The following is a 19544-nucleotide window of genomic DNA, read 5'->3' as shown; positions in this document are numbered from 1 at the left end:
AAAAAAAAAAAAAAAAACCAAAGTGAGTTCAAGGCCAGCCTGAACCGCATAGCGAGATCCTATCTCAAAAGGACCAAAAAAAAAAGAAACTTTGCTACTCAAATTGTTGCCTCTATATTAAAAGCAACAGTGTACCCTTGGAAGACAGAAGTTAGAAATGGAGAATACCTGCTGAATTAGAATATGCATTTTAACCGGGATTACTAGACCACTTCAATTGCAGATTAAAGTTTGAGAAGTATATCTTAAAAACATACTCTTGAAAGCACTGAATAACTCATAAGTTATTAAAAACTTAGCCCAAAACTGAAAGGGAAAACTAGAATCTAGAGATAAAAGTGATCAAGAAAAGCCACTTCTGCCATCTGTAGATCCTGACAGATTTTAATTTTCTTCTTGAAGGGCCTCATGGGTTAGGAGACAAAAGTAACAGTCCATGGCCCACACAAGGAGGAGAGTTTGCAGGAAACATCAAAACAGGCTAAGACTCCCAGGGCGTCTTCTCTCAGGTTCAGGAGAAATCAGAATTATCTTCTAACTTGTAGAAGTTAGAAGAGCTGGTCTCAAGTCTGGTCTCAAATGACCTGGTAACTCAGGTGCATAGTAGCCTGGTTAAGCCAGAAACCTGAAGCTCTGAATTGGAAAATCTGCCAAGCACATGACAGAAGCAACTACAAATTCTTTCTAAAGAAAGGTACCTTAATCCTAGGCCTCCAATTATTCCTACTAAAATTTTCAAATACACAGTCAGGATAACAAACAAAGCCACCATAAGTGAAAACCAGTGGGAACAGACACTGGGCCACAAACACTTCAGATACTGGGATTACTAAACATGACGTATTCAAAACATACTAGCTATCATCATTATGCTTACCAACTAGTCACATGATCTATGAAAGGCCATGTTAATCACAGAAGTTATTGCATATGTGAAAATATCTGGCTACTACGAACTAAAATGCAGTATTATAATCTTGCAGAGAACATAAATGACTTCATATTTATATTTTGGACATTAGCCATGTTCTAGTTCTTAATGTCATATCTCTAAGATGCGTTTCCATAATATTATCTTTAACAATTTAAAAACACAATAGCTGAGGCTTGTTATGTTTCAAACATGATCACACAGGCATTAATACATTTGAAAAACTCCTCCAGCCGGGCATGACGGTACATGCCTATAACCCCAGCACTCAGGAGGCTGAGGCAGGAGGATCGTTGCGAGTTCCAGATGAGCCTGGGCTACAAAGAGAGCTCAAGGCCGGCCTGAACTCCAAAGCGACACCCTGTCTCAAAAAGACCAAAAAGGTCCTCCTACTTCTCTGTATCTCCCACTACATCCAGAACACTACACCAGTCAGCACATAGAGGAAATTCAGTCTAGTACTTGGACGAATAATGGAAAATCTGGTGGTCAAAACTCCCTTCACTGTATTATCTTTCAGAAAAATAATACTATACTTGAAAATTATATTTATTGTATCACAAATCACTTCCATCTTTTTGTCAAAATTTAAAGCATAACTCACCTTTGCATTTCGCTGAGAGTACTGAGCAACAACTCGGGATAACAAAGCCCAAAGTGCCGGGTCAGCTGGGTTACTACAGAGATCATTAAAAGCAGCAGTTTAGAGGGGAGCAAATTTAATGACAGAAAGTACAACCAGCCAACATTTCTTTAAGTTTAAAATCTTTTAACACCTACGAAAAATTCACATTACTTCTCTACGCTTGAAAGTTTCTTAAATTTCAGAAAACATGACTTATATCTTCTATATACACTAATAGTTCTTATGAAAACACAAAATAGAAAAAATCAGTAATACAATGATTACAAAACCCTGAGACAAGCAAGAAAAGGTAAGGAAATGTATGTTGTGTTTAAAGAAAACAAAAAGAGATTAAAAACAATAGAATAAATACTATTGTATAACAGGAGGATATACTTTAATAGAAATGGCATCATGAGGAATAACTTTCACATTAAGATAATTTGAGTTTTTAAAAATATTACTAATCAGTAAGGATTTTTAATAAAAATGTGGCACAGAAAGAAACTACATACATAACATGCTGAAAATAACCACTGCAGCTAATGACAGTTTTCTATTTTCCAAATTTTGAAAACAGTAATAAATATTTAAGTGGCCAAAAATTTCTAAAGCCACCAACCTGTTGCGTATCTGTGTGCAATATTACAAATTTAGGAATTATGGCTTTTATATCCAAATAATTTGGGGCCTTCACCCAAACTGAGTAAGGGCCAAATTAATCAACTCAATATTTTTTTAAACATCTTTATAAGGGGGCTGGGGATTTAGCTCAGCAGCAAAAGCGCCTGCCTGGCAAGCGCAAGGTCGTGAGTTCGGTTCTTGGTACCGGAGAAAACCCCAAAAAAAAAAAAAAAATCTTTATAAGGAACATAACAAGTCAAGTCAGTTGCCAGGTCTCAGGTACAATTTCGTAACACCAAAGATTGGTTTCCAAAATATACGCTTGCCTCCTTTTATAGCCTTAATGAGGTCCAAATGCCACACACAGCCGCACGCAGTATAGCTGGCAGAGTTTACCTGTGAACAGCTTTCGACGCTTGTCTCTGCACAGCCACACAGCGGCCTTGCAATGCGTAGATGGCCGCAGTCAGGAGGCTCCGCGGATAGTCACTGTCTTTGTGTTTGATGCGCTTCAGCAGCTCATTAAGGGCTGCTTTTGACAGCGTAGCGTCCTGCATTGCCAACCCTAGGGCACAGAGCGTTTGGAGGCTTTCGGTGGTTGGCTCCTTTAAGATAGAGCTGCAAATGTATTTTTTAATTGCCTGTTGGCCATCTGTACAGTAGTCTTTGTCTATAATTATTACAAGATATTTAATACAAAAAGCTATTTAAAGATTCACTAAACTAAGCCAACTTTAAGATATAAAAAAACAAATTTCTAGGCTTTTAGAGGCACCAATTTCTCTGATTGAGGCAAAGTGCCAGTGGTCTTTCATCAGCAACAACAGCTCACGTTTTTTTTCTGGTCATATGTTCACATTTTAGAAACAAATACAAATCAGCCTCTCTGGGTCTCAGTTGCAGATAAATGATTAGAACAGTTTTGATAAAATATTCAGTCTCAGTAAAATCCTAGAAAGTATGCGTAATAAAAAAATTTCAAAATCTGACAAAAGAGCTGATTTTTATCATTCTGATATAGCGTTGCCCTATTTGCCCTATGGCATTGAAACCAGCATTTTATATAATAAACACAAGTTGTATCTATATCCACTGTGCTCCAAGTGAATACTTTATAATTTAAGGAAAATCTGCATGTAAACAATTAGCATCTGGGGCTGGAGATTTAGCTCAGCAGCAAAGAGCCTGCCTGGCAAGCGCAAGGTCGTGAGTTCGATTCCTGGTACCAGAAGAAAAAACCAACCAACCAAAAAAACAAAACAAAACAAAACAAAACAAAAAACAATTAGCATCTTCTCCCTCTTTTAAGTGTGAAACCTGATTCTGCCTTAGAAGGGAAAGCCAATAACATTTAGGAGCCCTTGTTAATTTAAATGAAGAGGCTAGCCAGGAGTGCCATACCGGTAATCCCAGCACTTGGGAGGCTGAGACAGGAGGATCACTGTGAGTTCAAGATTAGCCTAGGCTACATAGTGAACTTAAGGCCAGCCTGAACTGCACAGCAAGATCCTATCTTAAAAAAAAAAAGTAATTTAAATGAAGCATCTTCATCTCTCTATAAATTTAATGAACAACAGAAATATTTATAACATTACAAAATATCATATACCCATTAATAAATGTTTGAACTATTCTTTAAAAGGGAAAAATTAAGGTTTTGCACTGAATTTTGACAAACAGGTACAAAATCATGAATTTTCATAAGCAACTCTGGAGTAAATAGCTAACTTACAGTATCCATAATAACTCTTTACAATAACAAGTTAATAAACGTAAGTATACAAATACAAGTTCTATTGGTATAATTTTTTTAAAGATTCACCTTTACATGAACTTTTTTATCAGGTTAACTTGAAAAAGAAGGAGAGGAAAAAAATAATTTCTTTGGGAATCCAAAAGGCAAAACAATAAGCCAGTTACAACTGGTTTTATTAAAAGCTTAGTGAAAAGACCAAGTGATCAATCACTCTTAAAAATACATATACTGTACAAAGGACAATTTTGAAGGGCTGGACGGGTCCAAGGCTAAGAAATAAACTGCGAACTCTAGCTCCATCTGTGACTGTCAATTCAGAACCAGGAAAATCCAAGTCCCTTTTGTTCACCCTGAAGTTCCTAAAAACTTAAGACTTCATTTCATCTTGCTTAACTCAATTGTAAGAGTCTAGTCTTGTTAAGTGTTGAGGTCAATATACATACCATTTGAATAGCAGTGACTTGGCTACATCCATTTTTCCTTGTTTATATTCTGCTATTGCCAGAGCTGTTAAGATATGGGCTTTGTCCTGCTCTGATTCAACAATAGACAAGGCTCTCTCATAGGCTATTAGAGCACAATGGAAAAAAATATAAAAGCAATTATGAATCATGAAATGGAATTTTTACTATCCTAATCTTATTTTTCAAAAAGATATAACTAAACTTTTATCTTATTCTTGTTCCCTTGTTGTCTAAGAAGACACAATGCAAAATTTAAAACCATCTACCTTGGTTTACTATTCCAAGGTGACTCTGGGGTATCATTAGGATTACTGTATACCAATCCCCACTTCAGCCTCCAGAATCTACATGGAGGTCTGCATCACTTTCTTTAAGAGCCAGGTTAGACAGAAGTGGAGGCTTGCCCGCACTGAGATATCACCCCATCTCCCAGGCCGGTGACTCTGTCAAGCTGATGATACTTCAGTGATCTGCGCACACACACGGGCAGGGCCTATATACTATGTATTTAAAAGTCTACTCGGTTCACATTTTTGAAAAAAAATGTTCTCTCACCAATGATTTCTGAGATCTTTATTTATTAGCAAGTTTGACTTAAGCAGCACAGACTTGTAAGCACCAGCTTTCAAATGCTAACTCATGCAGCTGTCATAAGTGAGCTGAGGCCTCGGTTTCCTCATCTCTATAATAAATACTCGGCTATATAACTCTGTTTTGTCTTTTTTGAGACAGGGTCTCCCTGTGCAGTTCAGGCTGGCCTTGACCTCACTTTGTAGCCCAGGCTAGTCTTGAACTCACAACAATCCTCCTGCCTCAGTCTCCCAAGTTCTGGGATTACAGGCGTGCGCCACCACGCCCGGCCTATAACTCTGTAAAGACTCTAAGAGCTATTTATCATCATAATGTAGTAAATGAAGTAACACAAAAAAAGTATCTAGCATGGTTCCTGGCTCCTACTCACATCTGAATAAGTACTATAACCCTCACTCCGTCTCAGTATTACATCTTTTTGGATGGAGCTCATCATAAAGTGCTGCTCAACTCTGGAAAAGTCGTGTCCTTAACTTCAAGCAATATACCTACCTTTGCTGCTCTCTGTATATTGCCCCTTCATAAATAAAGCCAACGCGAAACCTATGATGTCTTCTAACTCTTCAAGGGGTGTTGACTTAAAAGCCTGGATGGCTTTATCATATTCTCCAATGGAACTAAGAAACAAAATACGACTTACTTTCAATGTCATGAATACTTTTGGTTTATATAATCAAGATATAGAGACATAACACAAAGATTCTTTTAATAACTTTATCTGCACTTCCTTTTCTATGGTGGCATTTCAGTAAACTGTAATCTACTGGTGTTAACAATGTAGAAAAGACAAAATAGAAGGCACGCCATGAACAGGATGCACCGAGGATTTTAACTTCACATTTTGCTTCTTTCAAATGACATGTGAAAGTGACTGATTTTTTTTTAAATTACGCTGTTTTTTTAAACAAACTTTAACTTAAAACCCAAGTGGTTAAGAATAACTTTAAGTTGACATTTCTACAAAACTTCTACTTTTAAACTTCACACATTAAATATTATTCTGAGTGCAATTCTAGCATCTTTTACAACCTTAAAGGTGATAAACTGCTTAGAATCAAACCTGGCTTTTGTGTAAGCTATTTATCTGCATACTGAAGGGCTTACACATTTGCAAAATATACACAGACAAAACTATGTATCTTTTTTGTGTTTAATAGGGAGAAAATGTAAATTGTAATATCTGACACTAATAACAGCAGAATAATGAAATTTTGCTTATTGAAAAATAAAGAGAAATTAAGTTCAGCTGCCGTCATCTGAATAGAAATACTGCATTGCTGAGATTCTTATTTCTGGTATTCATTAGATAACTGAAATTTTTTTTAATGTGTTACTGGGAATCTTTTATACAGGCTTTTTAATTTTGAAGGACATAAGTAGGAGCTAAAAAACACAACATGCTTTTAATAGTTTTACAAAGGTAAATAAATTTATAAAATCAAATTTTGATGCTTTGATAAAGGAAACAGGACTACCTTAAATTGCTTACTTTTGTGGGGGAAGAAATGGAACTATGGAAGAGCAGAATATGGCTTCAACTTTACCCATAACTTTTCCTTTGTGAAAAAAAAAAAAAAAAAAACCCTGAAGCAAACTGACAGAATTTTAAGAATACTACTGACTAATAACTATTCATTAATTTATTCTCTCTTCTCACGCTGCATGTCCAATATATTTCATGTAATAAAAACAAGTTAGAAAACAGATAACTTGCTTTCAATGGGAGGTAGTAATTTTTCTTCTGAAATTCTTACATTAAATATCAACGCTAAAAAAAACGTATTTTACCCTACCCAATTTCTTACAGTATCTATCCTCTGCTTTAACAAGTCTTGGAACTAACAGAACACCACCAACTCTTAAATTCAACAGTTGAAAAGAATTACAAGGAGAGGTCAGAACAGTAAAATTTTCCTGTTGTAAGTACATGATTCAGTTATAAACGTTGTAACAGAACTAGCTACCACATGTCTATTATTGTAGCTCCTTAAAAGATGCAGACACTAATCTTAAATCAGTGAACTATAGTTTTAATGTGCTTCAAAGTGGGCCACTCAATCTGGGGCAGCAGGAAGTTTGAGGAATGCCTCCTTAACTTGAGTCAAAATCCTTCTTTCCCTAATATAATATTACTGTTCTCTGACCTTAGTTGTATCTTCTAAAACTACTGGCTTTAATCCCCCCTGCTTTTTTTTAATTTTATGCTTTTGGAGGCAGAAGTCCGTAAGAATCCAAGGAAAGATGTATACCTCCCTCTCTATCCCCTCAAATGTTTGTGTACTGTTTCAAAGGAGTTCTTAGAGCCCAACATTCATCCTCAGTTTATTAGAATAAGCAAATCAGAAGAAACCTAATTGCTCTTCCAGTTAACTAGGTTTCCACTATTAGAAAAAGCAATTACCTCTCTTCCAAATGTTATCTTGTCTGGGCCACAAACCATGAGTCCTAATTCTACCTACAAGACACGCTGCCATTACATAGTGCTGTAGGTATGGGAAAGTATCAACACACCCTGGTATCATTATAGGTGTAGGAAAGTATTAACAGAGGATGATATTGCGGGAATAACGTATCCTACAGGTCTACTCTTCCAATGCCGGTCATCACCTCACCAGTTCCACAGCTTTCCCAGAAAAATCCTATAGAATCACAGGATTTCTAGGAAAAAAATACACTTACCATAACAATCTGCCATAGTTTCTTATGGTAACATTGTAAGTATCTTGATCTTCTGCAGTCTGTAACAACAAAATTGCCCTTAAGAAAAGGACAAGGTATTTTAAATTATCTATGTGCAAGAGCGTTGTTTCCCTCTTCCCTCTTTAGCTGAATCCACAGATTTCTGCTTTCTTCATTTAACTTTACTAATTCTTTAATGCTAGTTATAACAGCCTATTCATATGCCTTAAAAACACTTAAATATAGATTTTAGATTTCAGGAAGATAACCTGAATAACTTGAATAACCTCTTTGCTCTTATGTGAAATAATTTATCACATTTGAGTTCTAAATGTTCTAAAATTTTTCATCTAAATATGGGAAATGACTGTGCCATGGCATTAATTTTGATGTATTTGAGTTTACAGATGACCTCCTAAACATATTTGTGTGCTATAGCTTGAGTTCAGAAAGCAGGAAATTGAGTGCCTGAATATGCCCTTGCCTATAATCCAGAAAAACTAACGGGCTGTGAATTCAGGGAAGGCAATGGTCATCAAAAGTCCCTCGAGGAGTAGAATACATATACCAACACCTGATAGCATGTGTTTCCTTCTCACGTTCAGTTTTTTATGGGTAAGCAGGTAAATGTCTTTAAACAACCAAAAAGAACTGGACATTTAATACGGTCTTTGTTTTTTCTTTTCTGTTTAAAGATTTTCCCAAGAGGAATATCTAAGAAAGCCTTTTTATCCCTTGATATTACATGAAAAAATTGTTAGAAAAGCCTGCCGAGCTGTAATCTGGCACTCAGGATTACGTCTGTAATCCCAGCACTCAGGAGGCTGAGGCAGAAGGATCACAGTGGGTTCAAAGCCAGCCTGAACTACACAGTGAGATCCTGTCTCAAAAAATAAACCAAAAAAAAAAAAAAAAGAGAGAGAGAAAAGAAGAGAAGAGAGAGAAAAGAGAAGAGAAGAGAAGAGAAGAGAAGAGAAGAGAAGAGAAGAGAAGAGAAGAGAAGAGAAGAGAAGAGAAGAGAAGAGAAACCTATAAGTATTATAGAGATTCAAAACTTTACTTCTGCCCGGGCATGGTGGTGCGTGCCTGTTATCCCAGCGACACGGGAGGCTAAGGCAGGAAGGCTGCGCACTTGAAGCCAGCCTGGGCAACTTAGAAAGACTGTCTCAAAACTAACAAAAATGGCTGATGATGTAGCTCAGTGATAAAGCACTTGCCTAGCATGCACAAGGCCCTATCACAGTACCACAAAACTAAAAGTTTTACTTCTGGTTAAGTTTAGGCCTAATTCATAGTTTTAAGTCTCAAATATGTGTCTGAGACAGAAATCAGCAACCATGGTCATTCAAAACAGAATAACGCACACCTAACAGGCTGTGGAGTTGCCGTTTGATGTATAAGGTACAGCCACTATTAGATTCACGGTATCTGCAATAACCAAAGTCTGTACAAAAAGGTAGCAAACTCTCTAAAACTGCCTAGTTTTCTTTGTTCAAAGATCTTGCTCACTTGCATTTTACCATATTTACAGCTTATGTATTGGTAAGCTTATTAACACTGAAGGAAACAAAACATGGCTTTTCATAAACCATGCGTCATAACCACCCCCCAAAGTAACATCTTGATCACACAGCCTCCACTACCACCTAGTGACTACTCCTCTGAACTACACAGACAGTCATACAAGCATAGGGCAAAGCATATGGGAGACTTGGAAGTACAGTTGACGAGGCTCCTTCTAAATATTTACTTGGATTTGAGGCAATGAAGTGCCTTACAGGTGAGGCATCAGGTCTTTTAACTTTTCACCATGAGATCAACAGTTCTTTCCTCATTTACCTATTAATTTGCAGAGAATAAAACTTTAAGTGGGCTCCCTTCCCTACCACTCTGCAGGCTGCTCCTCCCACCCTAGCACTCCTCCCACCCTAGCACTCCTCCCACCCTAGCACTCCTCCCACCCTAGCTCAGGTGTCTTCAGTAGCCCAAGCCACTTCTGTTTGGGAGTGCCGCCTCTTCCTGCTCCTTCTGCCCGGATGACTCAATGGCTTGTGGCTTTCATTCCTCTGCAGTAAGCCCGTGCCTGTTAAACCCATCCCTGTGTTCTCTGGCCCTGTACCCTCCTTTAATCCTTTGCTAGCAATTATCACAGATGTTTTTTAGCTTGGGGAGTATCTCGCATCACCAGAACATGAGCTCAGGAGAAATAGGTTTCTGTTTAATTCACTGCTAGATTACCAGGGCCAAAGAAACTGTCTAGCACACGGTAGCATAAGAAATATTTATTGAAGTGAATAAATATATAGTAGATATGACAAAGATTCAAGCAAATACATCATAACATCATTTCCTGTCTGAAAAAAGCACTCTCTCACAGCAACAGAAACCAAAAAATAGCTGAAAGTGTGGGATTACTACACACTGTAAAACACACTAGTGATATACAGTGAAGATCAGGAAAGGAGTCAGAACCTTTAGTGCTTTCTTGAAGAGCATGAGACTACATTTAAATCCTCATTTTAATTAAACGTGGCTCACCTTTGGTACGCATCTGCTGCTTGCTTTTTCAGTTGCAGATGTTCATTCAAGTAACCCAACATTGTGAAAGCTGGAGCATAATTCTGAATTCTTTCTGCAAATCCAGAGTACCTTTATTTTATATGTGCACACTGATGTGGTCACAAAAATATTACTTTTAATTTTCACTTTTTGAAAATTATCTTAAAAACCAGTATCTTAAAAACTACTGAGGGCACTGACATTTTAAGAAAAATGGTCTATTTTTATCATGAATGTACTGGTAATCATGTTATAGTTCATTTTAATTACTGAATAATATTTAATAGTTATATATGGTTTCCAGTTATGATTTGGAGCTTAAAACCTTTTATCCCTAAAGTATAATACATTTGAAGTTGGAATTCTTGTTAAAATTAGTCATATTTGTAGGAAAATTCAGTTTTTTGGCTAGCTGCTTAAGCCTTCCTGGGATTAAACTTATCAATAATTTCTCTTAGTGGCTTGTTCCAGTCTGTGTATCTCTCTTTAAGAAAAAATAATTCAGTATTATACACTAGAAACAAAAGACAATATGGGGATTTCCAATGCAGCATTCTGAAATTTTTCTGTCAAAAGATAACACACACTGGAGAAAGAGAAATCTACATCTAATCTAGTCTACTTGAAAGTAGTATTGAGGAGCAAGCTTCTGAACCCCTCAACTGTGTAATAAAATACAATGGAATCATATGTCATGTGATGTTAGGTTCTAACACCAAAGTGTATGGTGAAAATCACATAGTCAAAGTTATTCTTGAGAAATCCCAATGGTCACGATACAAGAAGAGTCACAAACCTTGGGTCAGCAGGAGGATCTGAAGATCCCTGTCTTCACATGCCAGGATGCTCTATCAGCAGGACAGACAAATGGTCTGCATTCTCTCTCTCATCACCTTTTCTCTTTTTTCCTTCAACTTTTCATATGTATGTATATTTTTCCAGTCAACCACATAGAGTTGACACGGAACGACAATACAGTTTAAAAACCCAGCTATGCATATTTGTTATAAAATGATGTATTTATTTTTTCAGCTACCTAAATTTTGCTGAAAACTAAAACTTTAGCTCTTCATGTAAATCCTTCACAGAAGTTATTCATTTGGTAAGAGAAACATTTCCTTAGCTCTAGGTATTTAACAGAGTTACTCATTTTGGCATAATATGGAAATATCTCAAAATTCCATGCTTGTAAACTAATTACTTTCTTCTCCGCAAGTGTTTACAGACTAAAGTCATGTGTTAAAGAATACCAATTTTAACTTGGAAGGAATTAATTTTAAGTTTTTAAAGTGATTTCAATAGTTATTCAAAAATCTTGCCATTACGTAAAAGGCACCTTACCCACATATTTGCACAGAACAACCTGTGCTGCTGGGATCGCGTTCATCTGCAGGATGTTGTACTGGTACAGCTCCGTTTCTCTGTTGCTTTTATCTTGCAACGTTGTGCACACCCAATATGCATAACCTATGGCTCCCTCGGTCTACAAAAAAGCCAAAGTTAATCAGTGTACACCAGTAAAAACCAAGAAATAAAACAGCACACTTCAACACAATAAATACCACCCCTTAGGTTTACGTCAACTATTAAGTGTCTTTAAATGTAAAGTCACCATGAAGAAGCCCAGCTAAGAGCACACATGACTCACTTGCCCCACATCTAAGTAAAAGAGTCAAAGAGGACAAGGAGCAAAAACACAGCCTTGCCAATGCATTGCTTTGTCCCTTCGTGGCACCTTTCCCAGAAGTCAAATAAGAATTCTAGACCAATGAATTCTAGAACATTTTCATAAATAGTCCAATATGTCAACCAGTTCTAGTCCCTATCTCCTTTTTCCCTTGGTACCTTAGTTTCTCTTCTACTCAACTGCTACTACATTTATTAAATTTCATTGTCATTCTTCACCAGCTATTGAACCCTAAGATAGAATAGGTAGACCTCTTGAAGATATAGCTGTAGGTAAAAACCTTATGAACAAAACTCTGATTGCACAGGAACTATCACAAAGAATCTGGGATCTCATCTTATTAAAAAGCTTTTGCCCAGCAAGAGAAACCAGCAAAAGAGAGAAAAAAATTTTTTGCCCAGCAAGAGAAACCAGCAAAAGAGGGAAAAAAATTTTTTCCAGTTGTTGCTCAGACAAAGGACTACCCTCTAGAATATATAAAAAACTCAAAACATAAGACCCCCCCCAAATTTAAAGACCCAATCCAAAAATGGGCATCTGAAATAGATACTTCTCAATAAACAAGTAGAAATGGCAAATACATATAGGAAAAAATGCTTAATGTCACTGGTCATTTGAGAAATGCAAATTAAAACAACACTGAGATTCCATCTCACTCCAGAAAGAATGGCTATCATCAAGAAATCAACCAATAACAAATGCTGGAGGGGCTGTGGGGAGAAAGGAACCCTTCTCCACTGTTGGCGGGAGCACAGACTAGTGCAAGCACTGTAGAAATCAGTGTGCAGATTCCTCACAAGACTAGGACTAGAAGTTCCATTCAACCTTGCTATTCCCCTTCTTGGTATCTTCCCCCCAAAATTAAAAGTATCATACCACAGCCATATATGTGCACCCATGTTTATAGCAGCATAGTTTGTAATAGCTGAGTTATGGAAACAACCCAAATACCCATCAACTGATGCATGGATAAAGAAGATGTAGGTTTTCCTATACAATGGAGTACTACTCTGCCATAAAGAAGGATAAGCTTGAGACATTTCTAGCTAAATGGATGGACCTTGAGGCCATTCTCTTAAGTGAAATAAATCAGACACAAGTGTGTAAATACCACATTATTTCTCTGGTGTGAGAAACAAAGTGTAAATAAGAAACAAAATGTATAAAAGGCATTGCAAAATAAGAAGAAAATGTTCAAATGGGAAGGGGAACTAGAAAGGGGGAGAGGAAAAAGAAGGGAAAAGAAAAAAATGATGAGAAAAGAAGGAAGAAGTAGAAACAAAGCTTTTGTAAACAAGGAGGGAAAGAGGGGTTGAAGGGAAGGTAGAGAAATGGGAAAAAATGAATCAAGGGGCTGGGGATTTAGCTCAGCGGCACAGCACATGCCTGGCAAGCGCTAGGTCATGAGTTTGATTCCCAGTACCGGAAAAAACAAAAACAACAACAAAAATGAATCAAGTTATAAATGTACAGGTACAAATTCCCTATAACGAATGTGATCATTATGTATACCTGAAATGTACCAATAAGTTTAATTTAAAAAAGATGAAAACTAGATCTTTAATGAAAAAATTTATCGTTTCCAAGAAAGAATAAATAGAAACAACTACAGCCATTAACAGCCTCTACCACTATCTATTCATTTTTCAATAAGGACAGTACTTTACTAACGAATCCTCACGAAGAATGTTCCAATCCTTACATGCATGTTGAGCTCTGTAGTGTGCCTGAAGAGATCCATGGTGTCATAACTTCCGACTGTCTCTGCAATAAGAGCCTATGAAAGGAAAATGGGGACTTAATGCTTAAGAGAAAATGATAATGGCGATAATAAATTGATTTAGAAAAATCAAAGGTTTATTAGCTGTGCTTAAAACCAAACTTAAGTCTATTATTACCATTTTAATTAAACCTATCAGTTACCTTCTGAAAAAAAATTATTTTTAATAACAAAAATATTTGCAAAGTAAAAGTATATACTGACAAATACCTAAGATCTACTGACTAGAACAGGACTACTCAGGGCAGTCCCTGGACCAGCCAGTTTCACCATCATAATCTGCAGCAGCAGAAATGCAAATTCTTGGCTTTCCAGAGTTCAGAGGCCAGCACAGAGGTTAGCATAGTAATGACACTGCTCCCAGCAGCTACCACACTTAGTAGGACAGGAGTTTGCCTTTCTACCTCAGCTTGTTCCACCAATTAACTAGAATTAGACTGAAATAAGAAAGTCCTGGACTAATGATTTTCTGAGATGGGTGATGTTCCCATTATTCAGTAAACCAAAACAATCAATTGCTTACTCATTCATCACAATTTCTCAAGTAAGTATGACACCAAAGGACACTCAAGCAAAGCACCTGCTTTTTCAGGTGAGAAAATTAAAATCCAGAGAAGTGATACGTTAAGGTAAAATAATCAGTCAGTCACAGACTCAGACTAACACCTGTCTTGCTTCTTATTTGGCAATACAAAATCTGAACTTGGAGAAGGAAAAAAAATACTCAAATGTGCCAAATCAAATATGAAGATTTTCAGAAAATAAGAAAACAATAATCAAAATGATCTTTGTAAATGTGTCTATTTTATAAATGTGAGTTAAAGAGTTCTGCATTTTTTAGGTACAATAACTCATGGTATCCAAAGGTTCTTCATTACAACCTGTGTCACCTTGAGTATATTACGTAGGAGCTCTGAGCTACAGTTCTACATCTTTAAGAATACACCCACAGCCGCATCTCAAAGGCCTGAGGATTCCAGTATTCACTGGAATACCGTAATGCATACAAACAGCACATGACTGGCACATAACAAGTCCTCAGATGCTACCTGTCATCATTACTGTTATTGCTGTTATTTATATGATGAGGTTACTTATGTTTATTAATAACTGTGACATATCTTACTTGTCCAATCCAACACATTAAGTAAGATGGATCAAGGGACTGAGCCATTTTGAAAGCTTCATGAGCTTGCTAGAAAAGAAAGGCAAGAAAATATCACATTAAGTAACTTTATAAACAGTACCTGAAAAGCAGAACATAAAGAGAATAAGACAAGTCAAGCGTATCATCACAGATACACAGGAACCTAAAACGTTACTGTTTGAGCACAGCTAGCAATGGTTAATGCAGATTTCTCCAGAGAGGAGGAATTCTGGTCCCAGGACAAAAACAATACAGGTGCTTGTCTCATAACCTGCACAACTTCTGACAATCATACCTATGCTTGCTAGCTACATACTCCGAGGAAACGATTCCGTAAAGCTGTATCTATTTCCTTCTCCTCTGAGCTTAGCTGAAAGGATGAGAACTCACAACTAACAAAGTTTGAGAGGGGGCGGCCAACAACACAGCTCTGCACTAGGCAGTCAAGAAACTGTGAAGACGGCTCATCTGGACAAGTCACTTGCACGTGGTGTTACAGACAGCTTTATAATGTTTGACAATTATCTCTTGCATGGCAGGAGAGAAACTTATTTGTCCTATGAAAAAATAAGCTCAAGAGCAACAACTTTGCCACGCGACAGTAAGTTTACATTTGTGCTGTATTACCTAAGATGTTGCTTGATTTAAAGTTTTTAAAAAACCATGTTGATTTATTTTTTTGTGGCACTGCATATGAAACCCAGGGTCTTAGTGCCAGACAAGTACATGGTCTACCACTGTGTCACATATCTTAAAATCCCAGTTAATACTGTCTTTCCATCTGTCTATAATCTTTAAACACTAGTCTTATCTGCAGTGAGTGATTTAATGTACGTATTCCTAGGAGTAATATGGAAGCTTTTTTAAAAGGATGAGATTCAGTATATTGGCTCAAACACAACACACTGTCTGCAGTTCTGTGAAAACTTCCCAGCCTGACCTCTAAACATGTTCCCAGTTATTTAAGTTCCAATTCTCTAATGTATAATTGCTCAACTATCACAAAATATATTTTAGTATGTAAAGGGGTTAATATTCACTAAAGCCAAAACCTGAATCATGCAGGTAGAAGTTAAATTTCAGCTGCTAGATAACAGTCATCTCCTTTACCTCCCTTGTGTGCCACCCACACCCTCCCCAACACACTCTAGAAAGGATTTCTCTTACAGGTGAAAAGAGAAAAACATCCTATAATTCACAGCAGAATTGTTTTTTAATCTCTAAAAACCTTAGACATATAATACCAGAATTTCCTGTAGTGTCATAGAAGGAAAAATAAACCTTACGTATTCACTGCTTAACATACTCAATCGAATATGATCAGTTAACTAACATATTTGATAGTATACTGGGTAGCTAACAATATCCAAATTTTTCTCCACAAAAAGCTGAGCTATTACAAAACGATCATATATAGAAAATGTGGCTTATCTTTAATATGACAAAACTGACACTATGTTTACCTCAATGTGTTCACTTGCAAGGTATAACACTCCCAAGTTGGTCCATGCAACAGCATTCTAGAAAATAACATATATTTTTAACAATTAGTCCTTTTATATATTTGGAAGACTCAGAAAATCAGTAACACTGAACACTGAAGTTCTTTTTCATATGCAGACACACAGGCACTCACAATCTGTTCGGACTGGATCGATCTGATGAAACAGTGCTGAGCAAGGGCATAATTTCCAATGCCTGGAAGACAGAATTTGAAGTAATTGTACCTCGTTACCTGAAAACAATAATCTTCTAAAAACATTACGGTACACTTTGCTCAGCACTCACCACTGTAACACGCAACCACCCCAAGAGCATTCCAGTATAAGTGATTCTTGCTATCCAGTCTCACTGCCTTTTTCAGACACTGAAAGAAAATTAAATGAGATTAATTTTTATTTCTTGCAATGTCAGCATTGATATCAAAGTAAATATGAGTTTATGTAAAAACACTGTCAAATTTATCTTAAAAATCTTTCAAAAGAGGCACTTGATTTTTTTTTTTAAGTTTATAAAAACTTTCTCAAAACCATACGTGCAAAGATTTCTCCAAAAGCTCTTTGAGATCACTCGTGTTGCTGCCTGTTTCTGCTAAATGCTGTGCTTGGCGATAATAATTAATCCCAAGGTCACACCAGGTATTGGATGTAGACATCAATTTTAGTGCACGACCGTAACACCTAAGGAAAAAGAAAAACGAATGTTATTGTTAGGGTTTGTGTCCAGATGTCCCCGCAAAGCCTCATGCAGTCATGGGGTGGGTTTCTAGAATTTGTTTTTTGATCCATGGTCCAATGCTGGGGTTATGGGTGTGAGTGCTACACCCGCCGTGGGATGGGTAGCCTGCATACAAAATAACGGAGGGAAAGAGACTGCTTGCTGCTGCTCCTCCCTCTTTGCTCTTGCTGCTTTTGCTGTTTTCTACCACCATAAACTGTTGCCCTCCACCACGTGCCGCCTGTCTTGCAGCCAGCCAAGGATGGACTGAAACCTCCACACACTGTGAGCTAAATAAATCTTTCCTTTCTTAATTCTGGGTGTCAGGTATTTTGTCTCAGCACTGAGAGAAGTAACTAAGACAGAATTTGGTACCAGAGAGTGGGGTCATTGCTGTGACTGTACCCAAGCATGTGGTTTAAGAGCCTTTGGGAACGCCTTGTGGGAAGAGTTTGGAAAGGTTTGGAGATGTCACCTGAAAGAGTAGAGCTGGAATACCTTAGGCTGTTCTGTATGGGAGATTCTGGTCAAAGCTCAGAAGACCACAAAGACCAGAAGGCTGATAGAAATCCTGCTTATAAAGACCAGGCTTGGGAGATTTCTGCTGGAAAGGACTGCTGTGGGTGCTAGACTCCAGATGATGTGTACTATGACTTGGCAGAAAGTTTGTCTGCATTTTGCTCATGTCCAGAGACTCCCTGAGACTGTGATTAAAGGCGGTAGACTAATTAATCTGGCAAAAGAAATTTTAAGGCAGTCTAATGTTGAGGCAGTGGCATGGCTATCGTTGGGGGCTTTTACCCAGATTTATGTTGAGAATCAAGAGCGAAGAGCCCTGCAGGATGATTTAATATGTTGAGTTTGGCCAGAAGGGAAGCTCCAGTAAAGCTATGGACTGCAAAGATAGAGCTGAGGAGATCTCCATTGCTGAGAAGGCGGGAGAATAGAAAAGATGGCCTGAGGGCATCACCAAAAGCACTAAGTCTCCACCCTTTGCAGCTTCAAATCTGCAAAAGTGATAGACTTTGCTTTGAGGAGAAAGCTGCAGAATACCACGTTCCAGAATGGTGGCAGTGTAGAAAATTTGTTCCTCAGAATTGCATTGAGAAGGCCCAGTGATCCAGGCACTTGTAAATTACCTTCCTCCAAGATGGAGCAGCTCATTTTTCTTTAACACTTGTTTCCCTTCTTTCTGACCTAGAAGGACACCTAAAACATTAACATTCACTTTTGATGGAGAAACAGCATAGAGACTGGTGCAAGCATCCCCAGCCAGCTTCCAAAGGCAAGATGCATCAGCTCGATGCTGTAGAGCCCTGCAAGAACAAATAGTGTGATTCTTAAAAATCAGTCCCAAAAGCATGGCAGTTTATCTCTCTTATTATTACCAAAAATTAAAACAAAAATTGTTCATGCAATCCTGACTAAGCTTCCCTCCTTAATTAAGTTCAATAAATGCTTTACTAACCTCCTCCTACTGAATTATATCCTATCACCTCTCTAATAGAAAGATAAGGGAAAAAAAAGAAGGGTGGGCAAGAGGCAAGGTTTATTCTATGTTCTAGAAATTTTGCAATTTTTTAGTACTCTTCACTATTTTTGTTAAAAATAACAGAAATCAAATAATCAAAAACTTTTCCAGGATCGATTGACTTTTGATGCTCTATGCTTAAGCAACCAACCAGGCAGTGAAGTACCTAGTTTATAGCTGACTATTGTAAGTGCAGGTTTTTGCTTTTAGACTTTCCCTCAAATAAAATAATTATCAAATATATAGGGTGGGCCAAGGGACTTTCAGTCTGAGACCAGAAATAAAAATGTAAACATGTAAAGACCCACATTCACAGGACCAAGTAAGGACATACTGCATAGACAAGCTCAAAAAGTGAGTGCAAATATTAATTGTACAGATAGAGGACATTTTGTTTGTAGAATAAGAAAAATCAGAGTTACATACTTCCTTTTTCTCAAGCTTTTATAAGTAAAACAGCAATTTCATACAAGCTAAGCCTCTACAATCATTTATCACAAACTGCTGTGTCACAGGCAGACGGACAAGCAGATTTTAACATTTTTCATAGCCTTTTCTACTCAAGGAGTCCAGTCAAAAACCAGTTTCCAAGCTTTTCCTAAGAAATATTAATTATTGCAGTCATGACCAAAAATCCACCATGAAAGAAGGACAACACTATTTCAAATTCCTTTAAATATCTTAGCAAAGTTTCTAAGTTTCAAAGTTTCTGACAGCATGAAAGTAGAAAACAAAACAAAACAAGAAGGTAACAGTCAAAAATCTGTCCAAGTTCAATAAACAAAACAGTTCTAAAGTAAAATAATTCTATCACCCTTATCTACAATTTGAAGATTATAATTTCTGAGCACGCTATATTCTACATTATACCTAATTGGTTGTAAATGCTATATGTTATCCAGAATAAAAATTTTTGGGTTCGGGAAGGCAGTGTTTGTAGCTAAGATATTCTC

At 37.1% G+C, this 19544-nt stretch overlaps 1 protein-coding gene across 2 annotated transcripts in view; it reads right to left on the bottom strand.

The window, feature by feature from the left end:
* The window catches only part of Ttc37 (tetratricopeptide repeat domain 37), a 79080-nt gene that overhangs the window by 28297 nt on the left and 31239 nt on the right, over positions 1–19544 (bottom strand). For both annotated transcript variants that reach the window (XM_005382246.2, XM_005382248.2), the window contains exons 21-34: positions 18200–18376; positions 16879–17023; positions 16632–16710; positions 16480–16541; positions 16307–16363; positions 14823–14891; positions 13619–13693; positions 11571–11712; positions 10209–10302; positions 7671–7748; positions 5484–5608; positions 4380–4503; positions 2577–2798; positions 1536–1608 (exon numbers count right to left, since the gene is read on the bottom strand). In XM_005382246.2, the coding sequence (XP_005382303.1) occupies positions 1536–1608; positions 2577–2798; positions 4380–4503; positions 5484–5608; positions 7671–7748; positions 10209–10302; positions 11571–11712; positions 13619–13693; positions 14823–14891; positions 16307–16363; positions 16480–16541; positions 16632–16710; positions 16879–17023; positions 18200–18376 (1522 nt within the window). The remainder of the gene's footprint in view (positions 1–1535; positions 1609–2576; positions 2799–4379; positions 4504–5483; positions 5609–7670; positions 7749–10208; positions 10303–11570; positions 11713–13618; positions 13694–14822; positions 14892–16306; positions 16364–16479; positions 16542–16631; positions 16711–16878; positions 17024–18199; positions 18377–19544) is intronic.

This window comes from Chinchilla lanigera, unplaced genomic scaffold (genome assembly GCF_000276665.1).
Source record: "Chinchilla lanigera isolate Chin_1 unplaced genomic scaffold, ChiLan1.0 scaffold00017, whole genome shotgun sequence".
NCBI classification, from domain to species: Eukaryota; Metazoa; Chordata; class Mammalia; order Rodentia; family Chinchillidae; genus Chinchilla; species Chinchilla lanigera.
This window is presented reverse-complemented; position numbering and strand designations above follow the sequence as displayed.